General features: G+C 44.2%; 2 protein-coding genes across 3 annotated transcripts; both read left to right on the top strand.

Moving 5' to 3' along the window:
* Positions 1-1,099: 1,099 nt before the first annotated feature.
* nudt4b (nudix (nucleoside diphosphate linked moiety X)-type motif 4b) lies at positions 1,100-9,042 on the top strand. The gene is made up of 5 exons (XM_077594255.1): positions 1,100-1,498; positions 4,637-4,747; positions 5,924-5,968; positions 6,052-6,139; positions 6,772-9,042. Exons 1-5 carry the CDS (start codon positions 1,403-1,405, stop codon positions 6,990-6,992), a joined length of 561 nt encoding a protein of 186 aa, XP_077450381.1. The 5' UTR covers positions 1,100-1,402; the 3' UTR covers positions 6,993-9,042.
* Positions 9,043-9,674: 632 nt separating this feature from the next.
* pkp2 (plakophilin 2) lies at positions 9,675-16,571 on the top strand. Of its 2 annotated transcripts, XM_077594384.1 has the most exons (13): positions 9,675-9,994; positions 10,904-10,974; positions 11,355-11,848; positions 12,194-12,326; positions 12,398-12,605; positions 12,931-13,108; positions 13,905-14,022; positions 14,086-14,238; positions 14,303-14,476; positions 14,538-14,691; positions 14,763-14,955; positions 15,787-15,874; positions 15,955-16,571. In XM_077594384.1, exons 1-13 carry the CDS (start codon positions 9,685-9,687, stop codon positions 16,015-16,017), a joined length of 2,337 nt encoding a protein of 778 aa, XP_077450510.1. In that variant the 5' UTR covers positions 9,675-9,684; the 3' UTR covers positions 16,018-16,571. The 2 variants fall into 2 exon arrangements, with proteins under 2 accessions (XP_077450510.1, XP_077450509.1); XM_077594383.1 differs by having other exon boundaries at positions 13,905-14,238.
* The last annotated feature ends 897 nt before the right edge of the window (positions 16,572-17,468 follow it).

Below are 17,468 nucleotides of genomic sequence, written 5' to 3'. Positions count from 1 at the left end.
CTCAATGTCGATGCGTATAATTGCCACACATTCTAAGCCAAAAATTCCAGCTAAACTACTGATTGCTAACATTAAGTTTGAGTTTGCACTATAAAACAAATCTTTTAATTCCTAGGCCGACTGCAATTGGATCATTTCTTACGGCACAAGTGGCGATATCAACGCAGGGAAGTCGAAGCAGAACTTTTGTCAACGTTTGGAAGGTTTGCAAAATATCAATGTTGACATTTTAAGGCTTTCTAACTTCCAACGTGCAGAAAAAAGGTTTACAGATGCCAAAAAAATGTCACATTTGAATGACAAATGCATGATTTCCTCATATTTTCTTGGCATTCACTCGCATGGCCTGTGGGCTTGTTCATTTGCAATGGATAAATGCATCACTTCTCATTTATTCTGTGTATCCTTTTCAGTTTTACTTTTATTTATTTTTTCCCACCAGATCCAAAATGCAATGACACCAGATGTGTTATTATTTATGATTGAATGATGATTAGTCATCATGTGAACCTGCATTTGAAAGTTTGTTTCCTCGCATTCTCTATTGCAGGGGTAGGGAACCTATGGCTCGGGAGCCACATGTGGCTCTTTTGATGGTTGCATATGGCTCTGAGCTAAAATAGGAACGTCACATCGGCACTGTGGCATTGACTTTTTTTTCCATTAGTCTTCTGCATCTATTCTCTCATTGATACTCATTGATATTCATTGATTAGCAACAGCATAACAATGTTGTCAAAAGAATTCAAAGACTTTTTGTACTTAAAAAGTGGTAAAATGACTAAAAAAAATGGCACATTTTCATGTATTTTGACTTTTAAATTGTGAGTATGGCTGTCAGGGAATAACATTTGAAAATAGTAATTGTTTATGGCTCTCTCTTTCAAAAAGGTTCCCGACCCCTGCTCTATTGTAATGATGTGTTACACGGACATTTCGTAAAAGGACCTGCCAAGGGAGGACGTCGTTGAGAAGGCGTCCAATCAGACTCCGCTAAGTAGCCGCGTAGTACCGCCTACTTTCCACAAATCGTCCAATGAGAATCGCCTCTTCCTCAACGGGGCGTGCCTGTATATGTCAAACTCCACTCGCTTGTGTATTGAGTCAGCGGCCATGCGCAAATGGAAGCATAGGAGGGCCGGCTACATAAAATCCCTGCCGGGGGCGGGGGTCTCCATTCACCGCTTCCCAGAGAACTTTAAGCGGTCACCGGAGATCAAATCCAGCCGAAAAAGCGCCTTGGAGTTTCCCAACGACTGCCCTCCTCCCAGGACTCTCCGGATTTAGCCAGTGTTAGCAACGATGCGGCGGCTACCTTGCTAGCCTCCCCCACTCCCCCGCTATTTATTTAGTAATTGTCGCCGGGTCTAGCTCGGGGGGTGGGGGGTTGGGGGGTATCAGAATGAAGCTCAAACCCAACCAGACCAGGACGTACGACGGCGATGGTTTTAAGAAGCGAGCGGCGTGTCTGTGCTTCAAGAACGATCGCGAAGAGGAGGTAAGGATAACAGTTGTCCCCGGATACACACGCGACAACACGGCTGTACTTTTTAAGGCCTAAACGCTCTTTAAATGTGCTGCCCATCCCATACGAACAGCTTTCTCTAACGACATTTGCTTCATTAGCTTTCACATGAAAGTCAGGTTCTCATTTTTAGGTATCGTGACGTGTACGGTTTATAATGACATTGAATTGATATGCATGTTTTTGTCTACAATTTTCACTGATGCGCCTTGGACCAGCCAGTTTGGGCTAGTTTGAAGAGTCGAGTGGGGGGGGGGCAAGGTGAACGTCTTAATTGGGGTTGGCAGTGGTTTTACTTCCCGTGCGACCTTTCAAAATAATAGACGTCATCGGCTACTTTTGCATTGAATGCGTTCCTTCTAAATGACGTTTAGGTTTTATTTTGGAAAGGATTTTCCGGATGCTTTTGGGTAGTTTGCAGTATCGGAGAAGAGGGGGCGAGGCGCTTTATTGCAGGGCTTCCAGCTTTTCCCACATACTTTAGATTGATAATTTTAATTGCTTTTAATTGAAAATGCATATCCAGTGTCACCCGGGGTTGAACGTAAAACGACCCGATTGTGTAGCAGCTGGTGGTCATTCATGTAATTTGCGGCGTCTCGACTCGCAGTTTGGCGCATAGCGTTGGTGTGGATGAGGATTTAAAGGGGCCGTAGCATGTAAATAACGAATATGAGCTGACAGCCATGAGTTGTTGTCTCCAAAACTCGACTCTTCTGATGATATACTCATCTGTGACCTATAGTTACCCCCGAAAGGAGACAGCAACACCGCTTAGAAATCAAACTTAAGGGCCATGAAATGCGTCATAGTAAGATTTCCTAATCAGAGACAGTTCAGAATAATGACTCACAATTATAATAAGACAATCACAGAGTAGTTTAATTCAGGCCTATTACATACTCACCTTTATTTGCTCTGTATGTTTGTACTGAGATGAGTAATGCTGCCATTCAAGGCAGGTGTGACACGATGATTGACGGTCAATCACATTTGCAAGCTGGAGAACTTCTGAACCAACCCTTCTGAACCCTTTTCTACATTTATTTGCTTCTTGTGCGTGCCATATTCGAATTTCATTTCATCTTTTGCAAATAAAAATGGCGCACAGGGCTGGAATTTGGAGATCCCGATTTTAGTGATTGTGTTTCTTCAGTGTACAAAAAAAACCTCAAAACAGTTCATATTTTGAGTGAATCTTCCAAGGAAGTAGCTAACGGAGTGTTCTGCAACTTTTCACGTCTGGACATGAGACTGGCCCGAATTTTCGGATTCTGACATTGAGTCGCAATTTCGTTGTTACCGTATTTTCACGACTATAAGGCGCACTTAAAAGTCTTAAATTTTCTCCAAAATAGACAGGGCACCTTATAATCCAGTGTGCTTTATATATGGATTTTTTTTTAATTTAAATGTGTCATTCATTGAGGGTGCGCCTTTAAATGCGGTGCGCCTTATAGTCGCGAAAATACGGTAATCTATCTGCAGTCTGACATTTAATAGCTCTGTTTTTACATTCGACAGCTACAGGCGCGAGTCATCGTTGGTGTTTACGGCGGCCAGAATATCCTGCTCAGAAGTGGCCAGAAGAGATTTAGAACTTGATTATATAACATTTATGATTTCCCCCCTGCAAAACTGTGAAGGATTCTCCCCCTCCGTATGTGAAAATGGACAGGCGACAATCCCATTTCTCTATTGCATTACGAGAAGAACTATTTTTAGCCGCCAATGCGCCGCGTTTATCGAGAAGGGGTGTTCGCCAAGTTTACGGGGACATTTGTCAGCCCGCCGTTGAATAGATTTACTGTAAGTGGCTTCAGAAGTCGCCTCTCCCAAGTGAGCGCCACTCTGAGAGCTGGTGTGAATTGCGACCAGTCCAGGAAACACTTTCAGGGCTTCTGGGGTTTCACCCTTTCTAACTGACCCCGCCCCCTTTCTCGCTGACCCTCTTTCCAAATTTAACCAGTGTTTCTGCCCAGTTGTTACTTGTCCTCTGACCCATCTATCAGGACGGTGTGAGTTATTTTGTTTTTGTCCCAAGTGTGAAATGGGAACTGCGTGGACCGCCATGGTTGGAAACGATAAAGATGTTTAAAAAAAAAAAATTACAAAAAAATGTGAAATTAAAAATAGGTCTGAAACAATCTTTACACATGGGTTTCGGTGGAAATAAAAAATAAGTGGCTGCAAATCCAGTCCCGTCCACTAGTTAATCTCATCTCAAATTTCATAACGTATATTTATTCAATAAATGAACATTTAGCCAAAGCAAGTGTTCTACCTCAGTATTGTTGCAGATGAGTTATAATGCACATTTCATTTTGTCGTTTGACTCTGTGGAACTATTTTTTTTTTCATATTTAGAATGCTACATTTAAGTTAAGTTTGCACAAAAATCGCATTTATTGTTTTCAAGTGCCGTATCGGGATCGAATCGTAAATCCAAACAGCCCTATTTCATAATGTATATGACATTACTTACTCCTATTTTCTTTCCATAACGGCAAAGTTATTCTCAGTGTCGCTGCATTTAATCGGCTTTCTGCCATGTCAGCGCATCTGAAAGCATCTCCTCATGACCACTTCTAATTAAACACACTTTGTAGTATGTAGATTAGGCTTGCTACATTCCTTTACGCACAAAAACCACAAGACGACAAGATCGTGGATCTGTTGATGACTGAGACTACCAGAAAGGCACTAGTGTTATGATCAATGTTCCCTCTGAGCTACTCGCGTCTTCTCTGTGCACAGTAAATCATATGGAGCGCACAAAATAAAATCCCAACTTTTAAATTTTTTTATTTATTTTTTTTAGCTGTGAGGCCGACGCGCGAACCACTTATCCGCTGGGCCACCCATTCCTAGATATTAATCTTTACGTTTTATTATTACTAAATCATTTATGTGTAGTAGACATACACCTGCTTATGGTAGGTGTGATACTGGTGCGTGCCCATAGCGAGCAATGATGATGTTGCTCACACCGGTACTCAGTGTGCTCAGGAAGGTTGTCTTTCTGCCCAGACAAACAAAAAATTAGAGGGAACATTGGTTATGATACCTGTACAAAACAGAACCTTGTTTCCATTTTTGTCCTTTGCACAGGTATTGTTGGTCAGCAGTAGCCGACACCCGGATCAATGGATTGTCCCTGGAGGAGGGATGGAGCCTGAGGAGGAACCTTGTGGAGCAGCAGTGCGAGAAGTTTTTGAGGAGGTGAGAGATGAAATAATTGTTTATTTGAGCACGATTAAAGAATAAATAAATCCAAAATGCACTCGGCAAGCATGCCGAGCTCGTGATATGCAACTGAGGTGAGGGTATTTGCGGCGGAGGTGTTGCCCGGCGAGACCCTCGCCTTCTCAGGCATGGCGGTCATCTAAACTTGGATCCTCGCAGGATTCCCGAGTGTTCGCACACCGGCGGTTTTTCTAGTCTGGATTTCTCTGAAGAGCGGCTGAGTGATTACAACTCGTGTCCGGCTTTACGAGAGTGATCTCGATGTCATTTGGTACTACCTCTACTTACCAAATTCAGTTTTGTAACTTGGATTTTTTTCCCTTAGAACATTGAATTAGCCTAATTCCATGATCTTGAACACTACCCCGCTTAACCTTTTAAAAATGGTCAAGTCTACTGATTTGGTATGAAATATGTATGCAAAAAAAGATCATGAAATGATTTGTTTACCCATAATAATGAATAAGGAATGCCAAGGTATTTTTTTGTGAGGTGGAATTGTGAGTGGCAGCTTCTAGCCATTGGGAGGCCAACAAGGTGTTGAATGATAGCAAATGGGAAAACAACTTGATCTGGAAAATTCAACAAAAACAAGGAAGGGTATTTCCGTTTTGGAGCATGTTTGATTCCGTTAGACCAGGGGTGTCAGACTCGGGTTGGTTCGCGGGCCGCTTTAACGTCAACTTGATTTCACGTGGGCCGGACCATTTTAGATATAATATATATATATATTTTAATAAATTGATTAAAATAACTGGATTAAAAGCCCTGAATATTCAGTTTTTATAGATCTAAAACAATGTTTATTTTAGCTTTTTTTTAAATATATATATTTAGATTTTACACAATGATTTTTGAACTAAAAACACAGAAAAAATGGATTAAAAAATGACAATTATTGATTTAAAAGGGGGAAAATCAGGAAATGTAATATACATCTATACTCTTCATTTTAATTTGATCCTAAATCAGAAAGTCAGCACTCATGATTTACTTTCCCGGGCCACACAAAATGATGCGGCGGGCCAGATTTGGCCCCCGGGCCACCACTTTGACACGTGCGTTAGACGTTTCGTATCTAAATATTTTGTATGTAGAATAATTTGTAAGTTGAGGTGTGTTGTTATTGACTGTATTTTTATTTTTCCCCAGGCCGGTGTCAAGGGCAAGCTTGGACGTCTACTCGGCGTGTTTGAGGTAAGAACCAATTGATTGCAACGCTTCTAAACGATACGCTCTGGTTTCCACTCACTTTTGTCATTGCTTCTTTATTCCAAAAGCAAAACCAAGACCGTAAACACCGGACGTACGTGTACGTGCTGACCGTCACCGAGACGTTGGAGGCCTGGGAAGATTCCGTTAACATAGGTGTGTTTGGGATTTCAGACCTATTCGCTCCCTGTCTGTTTACTGGAAGAATGTAACCCCAGTGGGGGGGTTGTTTACCCTCAATGTACAGCACGTGCGTTCATCCCACGCTGGGTGTGGGCGGGGACAACATAAATCTGCTCCTCAGTGTCATCTAAGCCAGGGCTGTCAAACTCAGTTTGCTTGTGGGCCACATTCATGTTAACTAGATCTCGTCTGTACCAGTTTATTTTTGGCCGTAAAAAGGTAACTTCATGGCCGCCATTGATGACAGTAGGCATCCTATCCAATCGTTCAAAATGGATAGGACGTGTAGCACCGTCAATGGCACTGAAAGATGAGCATCCGCTGCCAGTTGAAGTGAATTGGACATCTGTCATTGTCAGCGAGTCCATTTCGTCTCACTTCTTGATTCTCAATTCGGCAACGTTTTGAGCGCAGGGTGCCAAAAAAATGAATATGACTGCAGATAAGAAATTGAGCTAAGTGCTAAGGTCAATCAGAGCCCACAAAATTCTAGTTTAAAAAAAAAATCCCGGTCCACGGGCCATATGTTTGACACCACGGATCTGAGATGTCATAAAATGCCCCTCCCCACCCCGCCAAACTTTGTCCTCCATCTCCCCCCGCAGGCCGCAAGCGCGAGTGGTTCACAGTGGAGGAGGCCATCAAAGTTCTGCAGAGCCACAAACCCGTGCACGCCGAGTACCTGCGGCGGCTTCAGCTCAGCTGCTCGCCCACCAACGGCAACTCCATCCTCACCGGCCCGCCCCCCAACGACAATTACCCGCACTACAGCGCCACGGCCACCACGCCGTCCACGGGTGGCGTGCTGGCCTCTTCCCGCAGATAGGATTCCCCGCTGCAACTTTTTTTTCTTTAAATACAGTGAAAGCCTGTAAATAGTCTTAACTGCTGGACGGACCAAAGCCATCGCCCCAACTTGACGGACTCACATGACCGAGCGGCAAGATGGCGACGCTCAGGCGGCACTCTGGTACGTTTTTATGGGCGCGAATAGCAGGAGGACGCCGCGGCGCGGACTCCTCTGGCATGCCTTACGGTTCTTTGTATGAATGTTTGTTGTTTTGGCACAACACGCGCACTCGGCGGTCCAGTAAACACAAAGCATGACATGCGGGGAATGTTTTCAGATTCCAAATTGGCTTTTAGGTGCATGCCGGTGACATCATCCGCCTAGAAAGCGCTCGTTTTTTTTCATGTTTTTTCCAGATCAGCCAAGTATGTGCAGGACGGGATTCAAAACGGGAGTTTACAAGTGACGACCGTAGGTTAAAATAAACAGAGTAAATCCAAATGAGAATGAAGTTCTATTTAAATTGAGAAAAGATCACCTCATATTCTCATCTGGACAATAATTTTCATATCAGTGTTTCGTAACCTGAAAAATTCCCAAGTTGAAGCATTGGTAAGTAGAGGTACCACTGTGGGTAGATTTGTTACAAAAACATTTGCTCCAAGGAAACCCAGAAATGCAAAAAATGAGTGAAAATGGGAATATTCTCAACTGAAAAATATGTTCAGCACAACAACAACAACAAATTGCGACAACGTGCTGTTGAGAAAGGACGAACATTGAAACATTTCTTTCCAACCAAATATCTGCTGCATCTTAGACTGACCTATCACCGTTTCATTCATTTCAGTATATCACTTTTTCCTCTATGAATTTTTCACGTGGCCTAATATTTAACAGTTACTAGAACAGTGGTGTCAATCTCAATCTATTGATTTATCGGGACTAATTCCTGCGCGTCAATTGCTTTCTGCTGATTTTTGGCCATTCTCGGGGCAGTTTCAGGTTACTTGTTAACTGATTGGCCGCCGTTGTCACCGGGCAGAACGCCCCCATGAGCCGCTTGTTTTGACACCACTGTTAGAACAAATTCAAATAATGGCCTTTGCTGGATGTGTATTTTATTATTATTTCAGGACCCTTGGAGGGTCTCGTGACAGGTCACACACACGGTTTTACCCGGCATCTGTGATTGGCTACCTCAGTCCAAGTAAACCAGAGCATGAGTTGGGATGCCTGTCTACACCTTTCCATGCCCTGTGTTTTAATTTAACATTTAAACTTATTCGAGCTGCTGTTGTTGTTTTTATCACGGGGTTGCCCAAGAGGGGCTTTCTTTTGCCAAAAACAAACCAAAAAAATATATATATCATCTGTAAAATTGCTTCTGTTGATGGCTGAATGACAACGCTCCAATTTGTTAACGCCTTGGGAAAAGTATGGGAATTGTATTTTTAACCAGAATGAACCTGTATTTACTGTTTTGTATCTTTTTAACTCTGTACAAATAACTGGAGAACCCCCACAGCACAACACCACCATCTTGTACAGTCGTAAGAATGGTTCGGGTGTCTTTGTGGGAACAATTCAACAGCTGCCTTTGACGGCGATACACGTCCAAATTGGACATCTTTCGACGTCGGGGGTGGCCAACACATTAAAACTGTTGTGACGGAAGTGAGGAATGGTCTAGGTGCCACATTTGATTTCATTTAATGTAGAAGTTTAAAAAAATATATATATATAGATATACTTCCCAGATTTAATGTGGAAAAAAAGTGTGTGGTGTTGAACTTGTGATTAATGAATGACTTGTACATGTAAACGTGCACCATACATTTGTATAAAAGCCCCTGGCGATACTTTTTAGGCAATTATTAAACGGGAATCTCCTTGGCAATCTCATGTATTTCATGCAAATGAAGGTGAACTGGTGTACGTACTTTGAATGTGAAATCCAAGCAACCGGGAGTCATGTTGTCCTGTCCTCCGAATATGCACGGCCAAGTGGAATTTGACTGATGTTAAAGCTGGAGCTTTTGTATTGAAAAGGAAATAGAAAAACATTAAATGGGGGTAACTCTGACTAGAAATCCTCTTGTTTTCTTTGCCCTTGAAATGTGATGTTTGCGATGGTGGTGATTTTCAATTTGCAGACATTTCGTTTTCTATTTAATCGGGAACGGAAATGCCATCGTAATATTTCTTTTTAGATATCTTGGTTGATGAATAAAAGGGACGTTTTAAATCAGGGGTAGGGAACCTATGGCTCGGAAGCCACATGTGGCTCTTTTGATGGGTACATATGGCTCTGAGCTAAAATATGGAAACCGGTGGTGAGAGAAAAGAGTCCCAAACGCACCAATAGGAACGTCACGTCGGCATTCTCTCATTGATACTCATTGATCTCATTGACATTCATTGATTAGCAACAGCTTAACAATGTTGTCAAAATAATTAAGAGACTTTTTGTACTTTAAAAAATGTAAAATGACTTAAAAAAATCACACTTTTTCATGTGTTTTGACTTTTAAATTGTGATTATGGCTCTCAAGGAATAATATTTGAAAATAGGGTTCCCGATCCCTGTTTTAAATAGTCATAAATCAGGGAATCCATTACAATCATCCCTTCAAATGGTTTCTCCCTAAAACTGGGCGTGTCGATGGAGTGACCTGATTACTTCAGGTGCGTTAGACCCGCCCATCACAACGTCACTACCTACCGGATGGGTTTTCAAAAAGGACAAACAAAAAACGGGTTCAAATCTTCTCCAGGGGAAAAAGTCGCCGAATCCAATGACACAGTCGTAAGAAAGCTAAACTATTCGACTCGAACGACGATGGAAGAATTCCTAAAATCGGTTCTTCCCGGACTCGACTACCGCAAGAGGCCGGACAGCGACACCACTTTGGCCTTGCCGTCCGAGCCGAGCGTGCGATCGTCGGATTGGTTGACGAGCGACGACCGCAGCCTGCGGGTGCAGCAACAAGTTCAACTCACTTTGGCCCGGAAGGCTAAAAGAAGCTCGTCAAACGGTACGTGTCTTTTCGTTTTTAGTGCATTTTGCTAACCTTAACCTCTTCTAAATACAAATACTACTCTGATGTTTAGCTTTAGGCTAACTTTCACGCTCCTGTGGTGACGTCATCCCCAAACGACAATTTGACTACTATCAAAATAATCGCTAGGGGTAGGGAACCTGTGGCTCGGGAGCCATATGTGGCTCTTTCAATGGGTGCATATGGCTCTCCACTAACCTGTGATATAAAATATGGAAATCACTGGTGAGATAGCTGAATCCTGAACGCACTAATAGGAATGTCACGTCATGTTGACACTACCTCTACCACCAATTTAATCATAATTTTGTTTGATATCATTGATACTGATTTATTAGCAACAGCATAACAATGTTGTCAAAAGAATTCAGAGACTTTTTGTACTTTAAAAGTGGTGAAATGACAAAAACATCACATATTTTCATGTATTTTTTACCTTTCAATTCTGAAAATGGCTCTCAAGAAATAACATTAGAAAATATGAATTGTTTATGGCTCTCTCTGTCAAAAAGGATCCCGACCCCTGGGTTAGGGTGTCGGCCTCGCAGTTCTAGGGTCCTGGGTTCAAATCCAGGTCGGTCCACCTGTGTGCATGTTCTCCTCGGGCCTGCGTGGGTTTCCTCCAGGTACTTCGGTTTCGTCCCACATTCCAAAAAACATGCATGATGGCCCGATTGGACGCTCTAAATTGCCGCTAGGTATGGGTATGAGTGTGATTGGTTGTTTGCCGTCTCGTACCCTGCGATTGGCTGGCCCCCCCATTCAGGGTGTCCCCTGCCTCAAGCGGTTTAGAAAATGAGATGCCAAGAAAGGCCGTGATGCGTTCAAGTGATTGCATAAAGCCGTAACCCGACCTTCAAAGTAAACCTCCTCACCTTGTTTCAGGTAGTGTCCACTTACAGAGAAGCTTCGCAAGGAGTTTCGATGCCGCCGACGGACCAAAGCACGGCACCACGGTATACTTTTGTTGTTTTCCCCCTCACTGCTGACAGACGTCCATTCCATTTGAATTGGGAGCATTCAAGTGCGCTCATTTGCTGCAAGCCATCCCACATCAAATGGATTGAAGTGTACGAGTGACCGACCAACTCCTTTCACTTCTCATTCTGCTGTAATTGCGGGTTGACGCCACACGAGGGCGACATTTTCCAGACTATAAATGTCACTCTTTTTCATATTTTGGCTGAGCCTTTGACCGATACAGTGGTACCTCGACCTACGATCAGCTCTACCTACGACATGCATATTGTTTTTCTCCTGTAATAATGTTCTTTTGCTGGTGCGAATTCTATTCTGAAAAATACACTACTGAAAGCGGTATGTTTGATTTTTACAGGTAAATGGTTACGGTTGGACTTTTTCAAAGAATGAGCGTTTGCGCAGGCCGTCCAGAAGAGTGGAAGTTTCCCCACCAGAGACGCCCGACACTGCTGGGCGCCATTTTGTTTTCAATGGTCGCCCCGCCGGCGCCTGCACCCTGCCCGTTCGCAGCGTCTCCCAAAGGAACTGCTCGCTTCTCGGCCGCTCGCTGGGCTGGCATCAGCGCCACGGCGTTATCGAGTCTCCGCGTGGGGGACCCGCCCACACCTCCACGCCCGCCGCCAACGGCGGCTCTTGCGTCTGGTCAGACAGGTCGTTTGGCCTGCGCAGACACAATTCCGCCTGGAACGGACCGGCCTTCCCGCAGAGCGAGGGGATGGTCGCCGCCCCCCGGTTCCTTCAAAGGCTTCTCCGACTAAACACGTACCCGCCCTCCTCGGTTGATGGCGCCGCGGTGGACTCGGGCCGAGCGGCGTCTCAGCTGATCCGAACCAACGATGTCGTCGCTCTGTAAGATTCGGTTTTGGCACGTTCCCAATTTTTTTGGGACATTTTCCGTGACCGGACGATTCGCTGAAAGACGTTTCGCCGACGGACGTTTGGCCGACAGACAGTTCGCCGAACGGACGTTTCGCCGGAACGCTCGCCCCGCCCCCAACGGGCTGTATATGGCCCGCAGGCCGAGGTTGAAAAACATGTACACACACGATCCGGGGGCGGGGCGAGCGCGCGAATCCCGTTTCGGCGAAACGTCCATTCGGCGAACTGTCCGTCGCCAAACGTCCGACGGCGAAACGTCTTTCGGCGAATTGTCCGAGTAACGACATTTTTTTGATTGCTCATTTCGCCTTGAAGTTTGGATAAGCCTCCCGAGATGAAGCTGGAACGGGCCGTCAACCTTCTAACTGATCAGAACGAGGAGACGCTGATCCGAGCCGCCGCCCAAGTCCAATCGCAGTGTTTCAAGAGCGCCGACGCGAGGAAGATGGTATGAGTTTTTTGTTGTTAAATTGGAGGTCATATCATGTCCAATAAGTTGCATCCTAATTCCACTTCCAGGTTTATTACATGCGGGGCATCAAAAAGCTCCTGCATCTACTGCACAACGACGAAGAGGAAGTGCAACGGGCCGCGGCGGCGGCCCTGCGGAATGTCGTGTACCAAAGCAGCGATAACAAAATGGAGGTGAAGGATCACGGCGGTCTGGCCACCATTTTGCGCGTCTTGAAGAACAGCCGCGACACGGAGACCAGAAGACAGCTTGCTGGTGAGTTTTGTGGTACACGGACGTTTGGTCGAACGGACGTTTGGTCGAACGGTCGATTGGTCGCACGGTCGTTTGGTCGCACGGTCGTTTGGTCGCACGGTCGTTTGGTCGCACGGTCGTTTGGTCGCCGGGTTGTTACTGTTGAAACAAGCTCTTAAAATTATAATCATGAGAGAGAGAGTTGAATATCTAAATATCTAATATCCAAATATCAACAGGAAACTCTATCATAATTTGACAGCGAGCGAACCGTGCGACCAAACAGCATCAATTACGGAAAGCAAGCAAGGTCGTCTTCCTGATTGGATGACCTTTACCTTCTCAGGCCTTCTGTGGAACTTGTCCTCTCATGACTTACTGAAGGAAAATCTCTCCAGAGAAGCTCTGGACGTCCTCACGCAGTCTGTCCTGGTGCCCAGCTCGGGCATTTCCGAAGGCGAGAACCCCAAAGACGAACTGCTTGCCGATGACGAGGTGTTCCACAACGCTACCAGCTGCCTCAGGTGAGCCCACCATGTCGTAATAAACCTTCCGTTCGCTGCTAGTGCGGTAATACTTTGTCTATGGCGGCGAATCGATTCCAAGACCTGCAATAGATGAATAACCACCAACTAGAGACGGTGTTTTTAGGGTGTATTTTTTTTAGTCCTATTTGGACTTTTAAACCCCCTCTTTGTACTATAATTTGCCATATTTTCTCGCATATAAGCCGTATTTGTAAAAAAAAAAAAGGATGACTGAATGCAGGGTACGGCTTATATGCCCACAAATTAGACTTGACAAAAACTGCAAGGTGACAAAGACGAAACGCCATAACGCAAGATGACGCGGCCAAAACGGTCATTTATTTCAAAATAGAGAAAATATAAACATACGGTACATATATACAGTGGTACCTCGACATACGATCTTAATCCGTTCCGGGACTGAGATCGTATGTCGAGCTTTTCGTAACTGGAGCGGACGTTTCCCATTGAAATGAATTGAAAACAAATTAATTGGTTCCAACCCTCTGAAAAAACACCAAAAACAGGATATTGGATTGGAAAAAATGTTTTATTTCTTCTAATTCGCCATCTATTCACAAATTAACAAATAACTAGTGGTTTAATAGTAATAAAATGTGTTTAATAGAAGTAAAATGAGACGCATTTCGCGGAGGGTAGAGACAACGACATACACAGAGGCGACCTATGACTGTGTCCAAATTTTATTGCCTCAGAAGCTATTTGTCAAAATTTAAAAACGCCATCTGCTTGTTTTTTTTATTTTTTTATTTGCTCAACTTTTTACATTTAGAAACCTGAGCTCTTCCGGTCCAGATGGGAGAAAAGCCATGAGGGATTGCGAGAACCTCATTGATTCTTTAGTCTACTTCATCCGACGAACCGTGTCCGACTACAAAGCCGACGACAAGGTGACGTCCAAATCCGCGTCCTTCTCGTCCGATATTAACCTCTTGCGTTCTTATTGGAAAAAGTCCACAGAGAATTGCGTGTGCATCTTGCACAACTTGTCATATCAAATCGAGTCGGAGCTTCCCACTTGCGATCTCCTGCCGTCGCAAGAAGTCGCGGTGCGCGACCCCGTGACGCTCGGATGTTTTTCGCCGCGCGCCGTCAAGACCAAAGAGGTAAACTCGACGCATGCGGGTTTGGCATTTTGACATTTAAAACGGACTCGGCGTCCGTCGGCAGGTACCGCGCCATCGCACGCCGCTGGAGGAGAAAGCCAACCCGCGTGGAATCGAGTGGCTTTGGAGCTCCATCACCATCCGCATGTATTTGTCACTCATCGCGCGTAGCGCTCGCCACTGCACGCGAGAAGCGGCGGTCGGGGCGTTGCAGAACATCACGGCCGGAAACGGAGCGGTGAGACGTCGACTTTTGGCTCCTTCTAGTGGCCAGAGGTGAGAATTTCGCTTGCCCGCAGGTGACGGAAGCCATCGCTTACGTGGTCGTCCGCAAGGAGAACGGCCTCCAGCACGTGAGGAAAATGTTGCAAGATGGCGAGCGCGACGTGAAGAGGACGGCCGTGTCGCTGGTCAAAAATTTGTCGCGGTTTTCCGAGCTGCACTCCGATATTGGTAAATCGGCGAGCTGGCGGTCGGGTGATTTGCAAAAATGATAATCATTTTGAATGAATGTTTGCCTGCAGTGACGCAGGTGTTACCAGAAGTGGTGGAGCTCTTGCCCAATGACGACACGGGACGCGACGTCCCCTCGGACGTGACCGCGTCTTTGTGTCACGTGCTCCTCAACTTGACCCGCAATGACGTGCACTGTGTTCGAGCGATGTTGAGCCAGGACGCCCTCCCCAAGATCTGCAACATCAGCAAGGAGGACAACGGGTTAGTCAGCAGTCATTGTTTCAGGGCCAGATCTGGGGGGGGGGCAGGAGGGGGCGTATTTGTAACTAAAAAAAAAAAAGATTACTGGATGATAGGTTTATTAATAGGTATACTTTAATATAATATAAAACAATACAAGGAAGGCATCGGGCACATCTCCGGCGTTAACTTGCTAGTGAGAATCAGTCCTGGCTCGTCCTCGCCACCGTGACATTCTAAAGAACTGAATTCCTCTCCTGCCAATTTAAGACATCGAATCAAAACAATTTCAAGGTTATCTATCCAATCCAATTGCATAAGCTAACCGAATAACACAATTTCAGGTCAAAAAACGACTGCAACAACAATTGCATATCAGGTCGGAAACCAAAAACAACTGCGTAAGAATTTGCACAAGTAAGCATAATAATTTCCATAAAAGGTGAACCGAGCGACAGTATTTTGAAAACAATATGCGAGTATTTTCGGAGGGTTGATTCGATTATCGCCATCTGCCGGAATCCAAGTCAATTTTCCAGGCATTTTGACAAACGCCCTTTCGTGTCAAAATGGATTGGACGTCTAGTGTTCAGCATTCGCTTTAAAGATATCTAGCGTCGTGAATGGGTATGTCAAGACCCCGAATGTAAGACGACCAACACTTTTAAAGACTTATTTCAATGCAAAAACACTGTCTTATATCCAGGCCAATACGGTAGTATACGCCCCCCCTCCCTCAGCTGCTCCATTAAAGGGCCCCGTTTAACCTCTTTGCCCCGGGCCCTATTCACATTTGCTCTGCCACCGTATCATATGATTTTTTATTTTTTTAAAATTATATCTATTTCCTAGTTATGGCCCAAGTAGAGCAGGGGTAATGGCATGTTTCCTACTGCACTCCATGTGGGAGCACACTGATCTCCACGGGACCTACAAAAAGGTGAGCCATCAAAGACACGTTGTAGTGTTCCTTCAAACGTTATGACGAGAGCTCACGATTGGTTTGTTTGTATTCAACAGTGTGGCTTCAGGAAAGCAGATTTTATTAACCCGAGGACCACCAAGGCTGTAAACTCCCTCTAGACCAGGGCTGCTCACACTATTTTTCTATGTAACGGGCACCCCTGCTCTAGACCTCTAGATCCAATATTTATTTTTTTGGGCTTGTGCGTTACCACTTCTAGAGTTCTTTTATCTAGAACGTCCAATATCACTGCAACTCGTTTGGTTCTAGAAAAAAGAATATTTCTGTGCAAACTAAATGTTTTTAACTTTTTGGAGTGCGGGGCCCAGTGGAGCCAGTGGTTAGCGTGTCGGGCTCACAGCTCTGGGGTCCTGGGTTCGAGTCCATGTCAGTCCACCTGTGTGGAGTTTGCATGTTCTCGTGGGTTCGAATGGAAAGCAAAGAATGCTTGTTCATTTTCAACATCAATAAATGCCAATTAGTAGAAAATGGCGGTTTGGTCATTAGAAAAGATTTAAAGTCCAAGGCATGCTATTAGCTTTGTATCCTCTAGGGCAGGGGTGTCAGACTCGGGTTGGTTTGCGGGCCGCTTTAACGTCAACTTGATTTCACGTGGGCCGGACCATTCTAGATGTAATATTTAGATTTTTTTAATATAAATGGATTAAAAGCCCTGAATATTCAGTTTTTTATAGATGTAAAACAATGTTTATTTTCGCTTTTTTAAATATATTTTTAGATTTTACAAAATGATTTTTGAACCAAAAACACAGAAAAAATGTATTAAAAAATGACTATTATTGATTTAAAAGGGGGAAAATCAGGAAATTTAATATACATCTGTATTCTTCATTTTAATATGATCTAAAACAGAAAGTCGGCACTCATGATTTACTTTCCCGGGCCACACAAAATGATGCGGTGGGCCAGATTTGGCCCCCGGGCCGCCACTTTGACACATGTGATGTATAGTAAGGGTGTCAGACTCGGGTTGGTTTGTGGGCCGCGTTAACGTCAACTTGATTTCACGTGGGCCGGACCATTTTAGATATAATATTTAGATGTTTTCTATAAATGGATTAAAAGAACTGTATTAAAAGCCCTGAATATTCCGTTTTGTATAGATCTAAAACAGGGGTGTCAAACTCATTTCGCATCGTGGGCCACATACGGCCTAGGGAGATGTCAAGTGGGCCGGACCATTAAAATTATACCATGCTCTGCTATAAATAACCCAAATATCATGTCTTTCCTTTGTTTTGGTGTAAAGAAGCACATGAACATTAGGAAAATATTGAAATTTAATGAACTATCCTTTTTCAAAACATTTCATGAAACACCTCATATTTCCTTAGACAAATGTGCAGTTGACTTTTATCATTCACAAATATGCATTGCAACTGATCCCACTGATTGTACAAAGGCACAAAACTTTAATTGGTACTGAAAAATATAGTAATGCACTTTAAGATTAAATGAGACTTTTAAAGAAAGGAATTTTTAAACCACTTACACATACGCATATAAAATCTAAATGTAATCCCTGCGTGCACCTTACAAACTAAGGAGA

This window comes from Stigmatopora argus, chromosome 23 (assembly GCF_051989625.1).
Source record: "Stigmatopora argus isolate UIUO_Sarg chromosome 23, RoL_Sarg_1.0, whole genome shotgun sequence".
NCBI lineage: Eukaryota > Metazoa > Chordata > Actinopteri > Syngnathiformes > Syngnathidae > Stigmatopora > Stigmatopora argus.
This window is presented reverse-complemented; position numbering and strand designations above follow the sequence as displayed.

What these genes read in the sequence shown, in the direction of transcription:
- nudt4b (XM_077594255.1), top strand. Translation starts at nt 1,403, where the DNA reads ATGAAGCTCAAACCCAACCAGACCAGGACGTACGACGGCGATGGTTTT. An exon ending in TGCGAGAAGTTTTTGAGGAG is followed by an intron (nt 4,748 to 5,923) that starts GTGAGAGATGAA and finishes ATTTTTCCCCAG; the next exon opens with GCCGGTGTCAAGGGCAAGCT. An exon ending in GTCTACTCGGCGTGTTTGAG is followed by an intron (nt 5,969 to 6,051) that starts GTAAGAACCAAT and finishes TTATTCCAAAAG; the next exon opens with CAAAACCAAGACCGTAAACA.
- pkp2 (XM_077594383.1), top strand. Translation starts at nt 9,685, where the DNA reads ATGGGTTTTCAAAAAGGACAAACAAAAAACGGGTTCAAATCTTCTCCA. An exon ending in TCACGGCCGGAAACGGAGCG is followed by an intron (nt 14,477 to 14,537) that starts GTGAGACGTCGA and finishes GCTTGCCCGCAG; the next exon opens with GTGACGGAAGCCATCGCTTA. An exon ending in ATCAGCAAGGAGGACAACGG is followed by an intron (nt 14,956 to 15,786) that starts GTTAGTCAGCAG and finishes TCTATTTCCTAG; the next exon opens with TTATGGCCCAAGTAGAGCAG.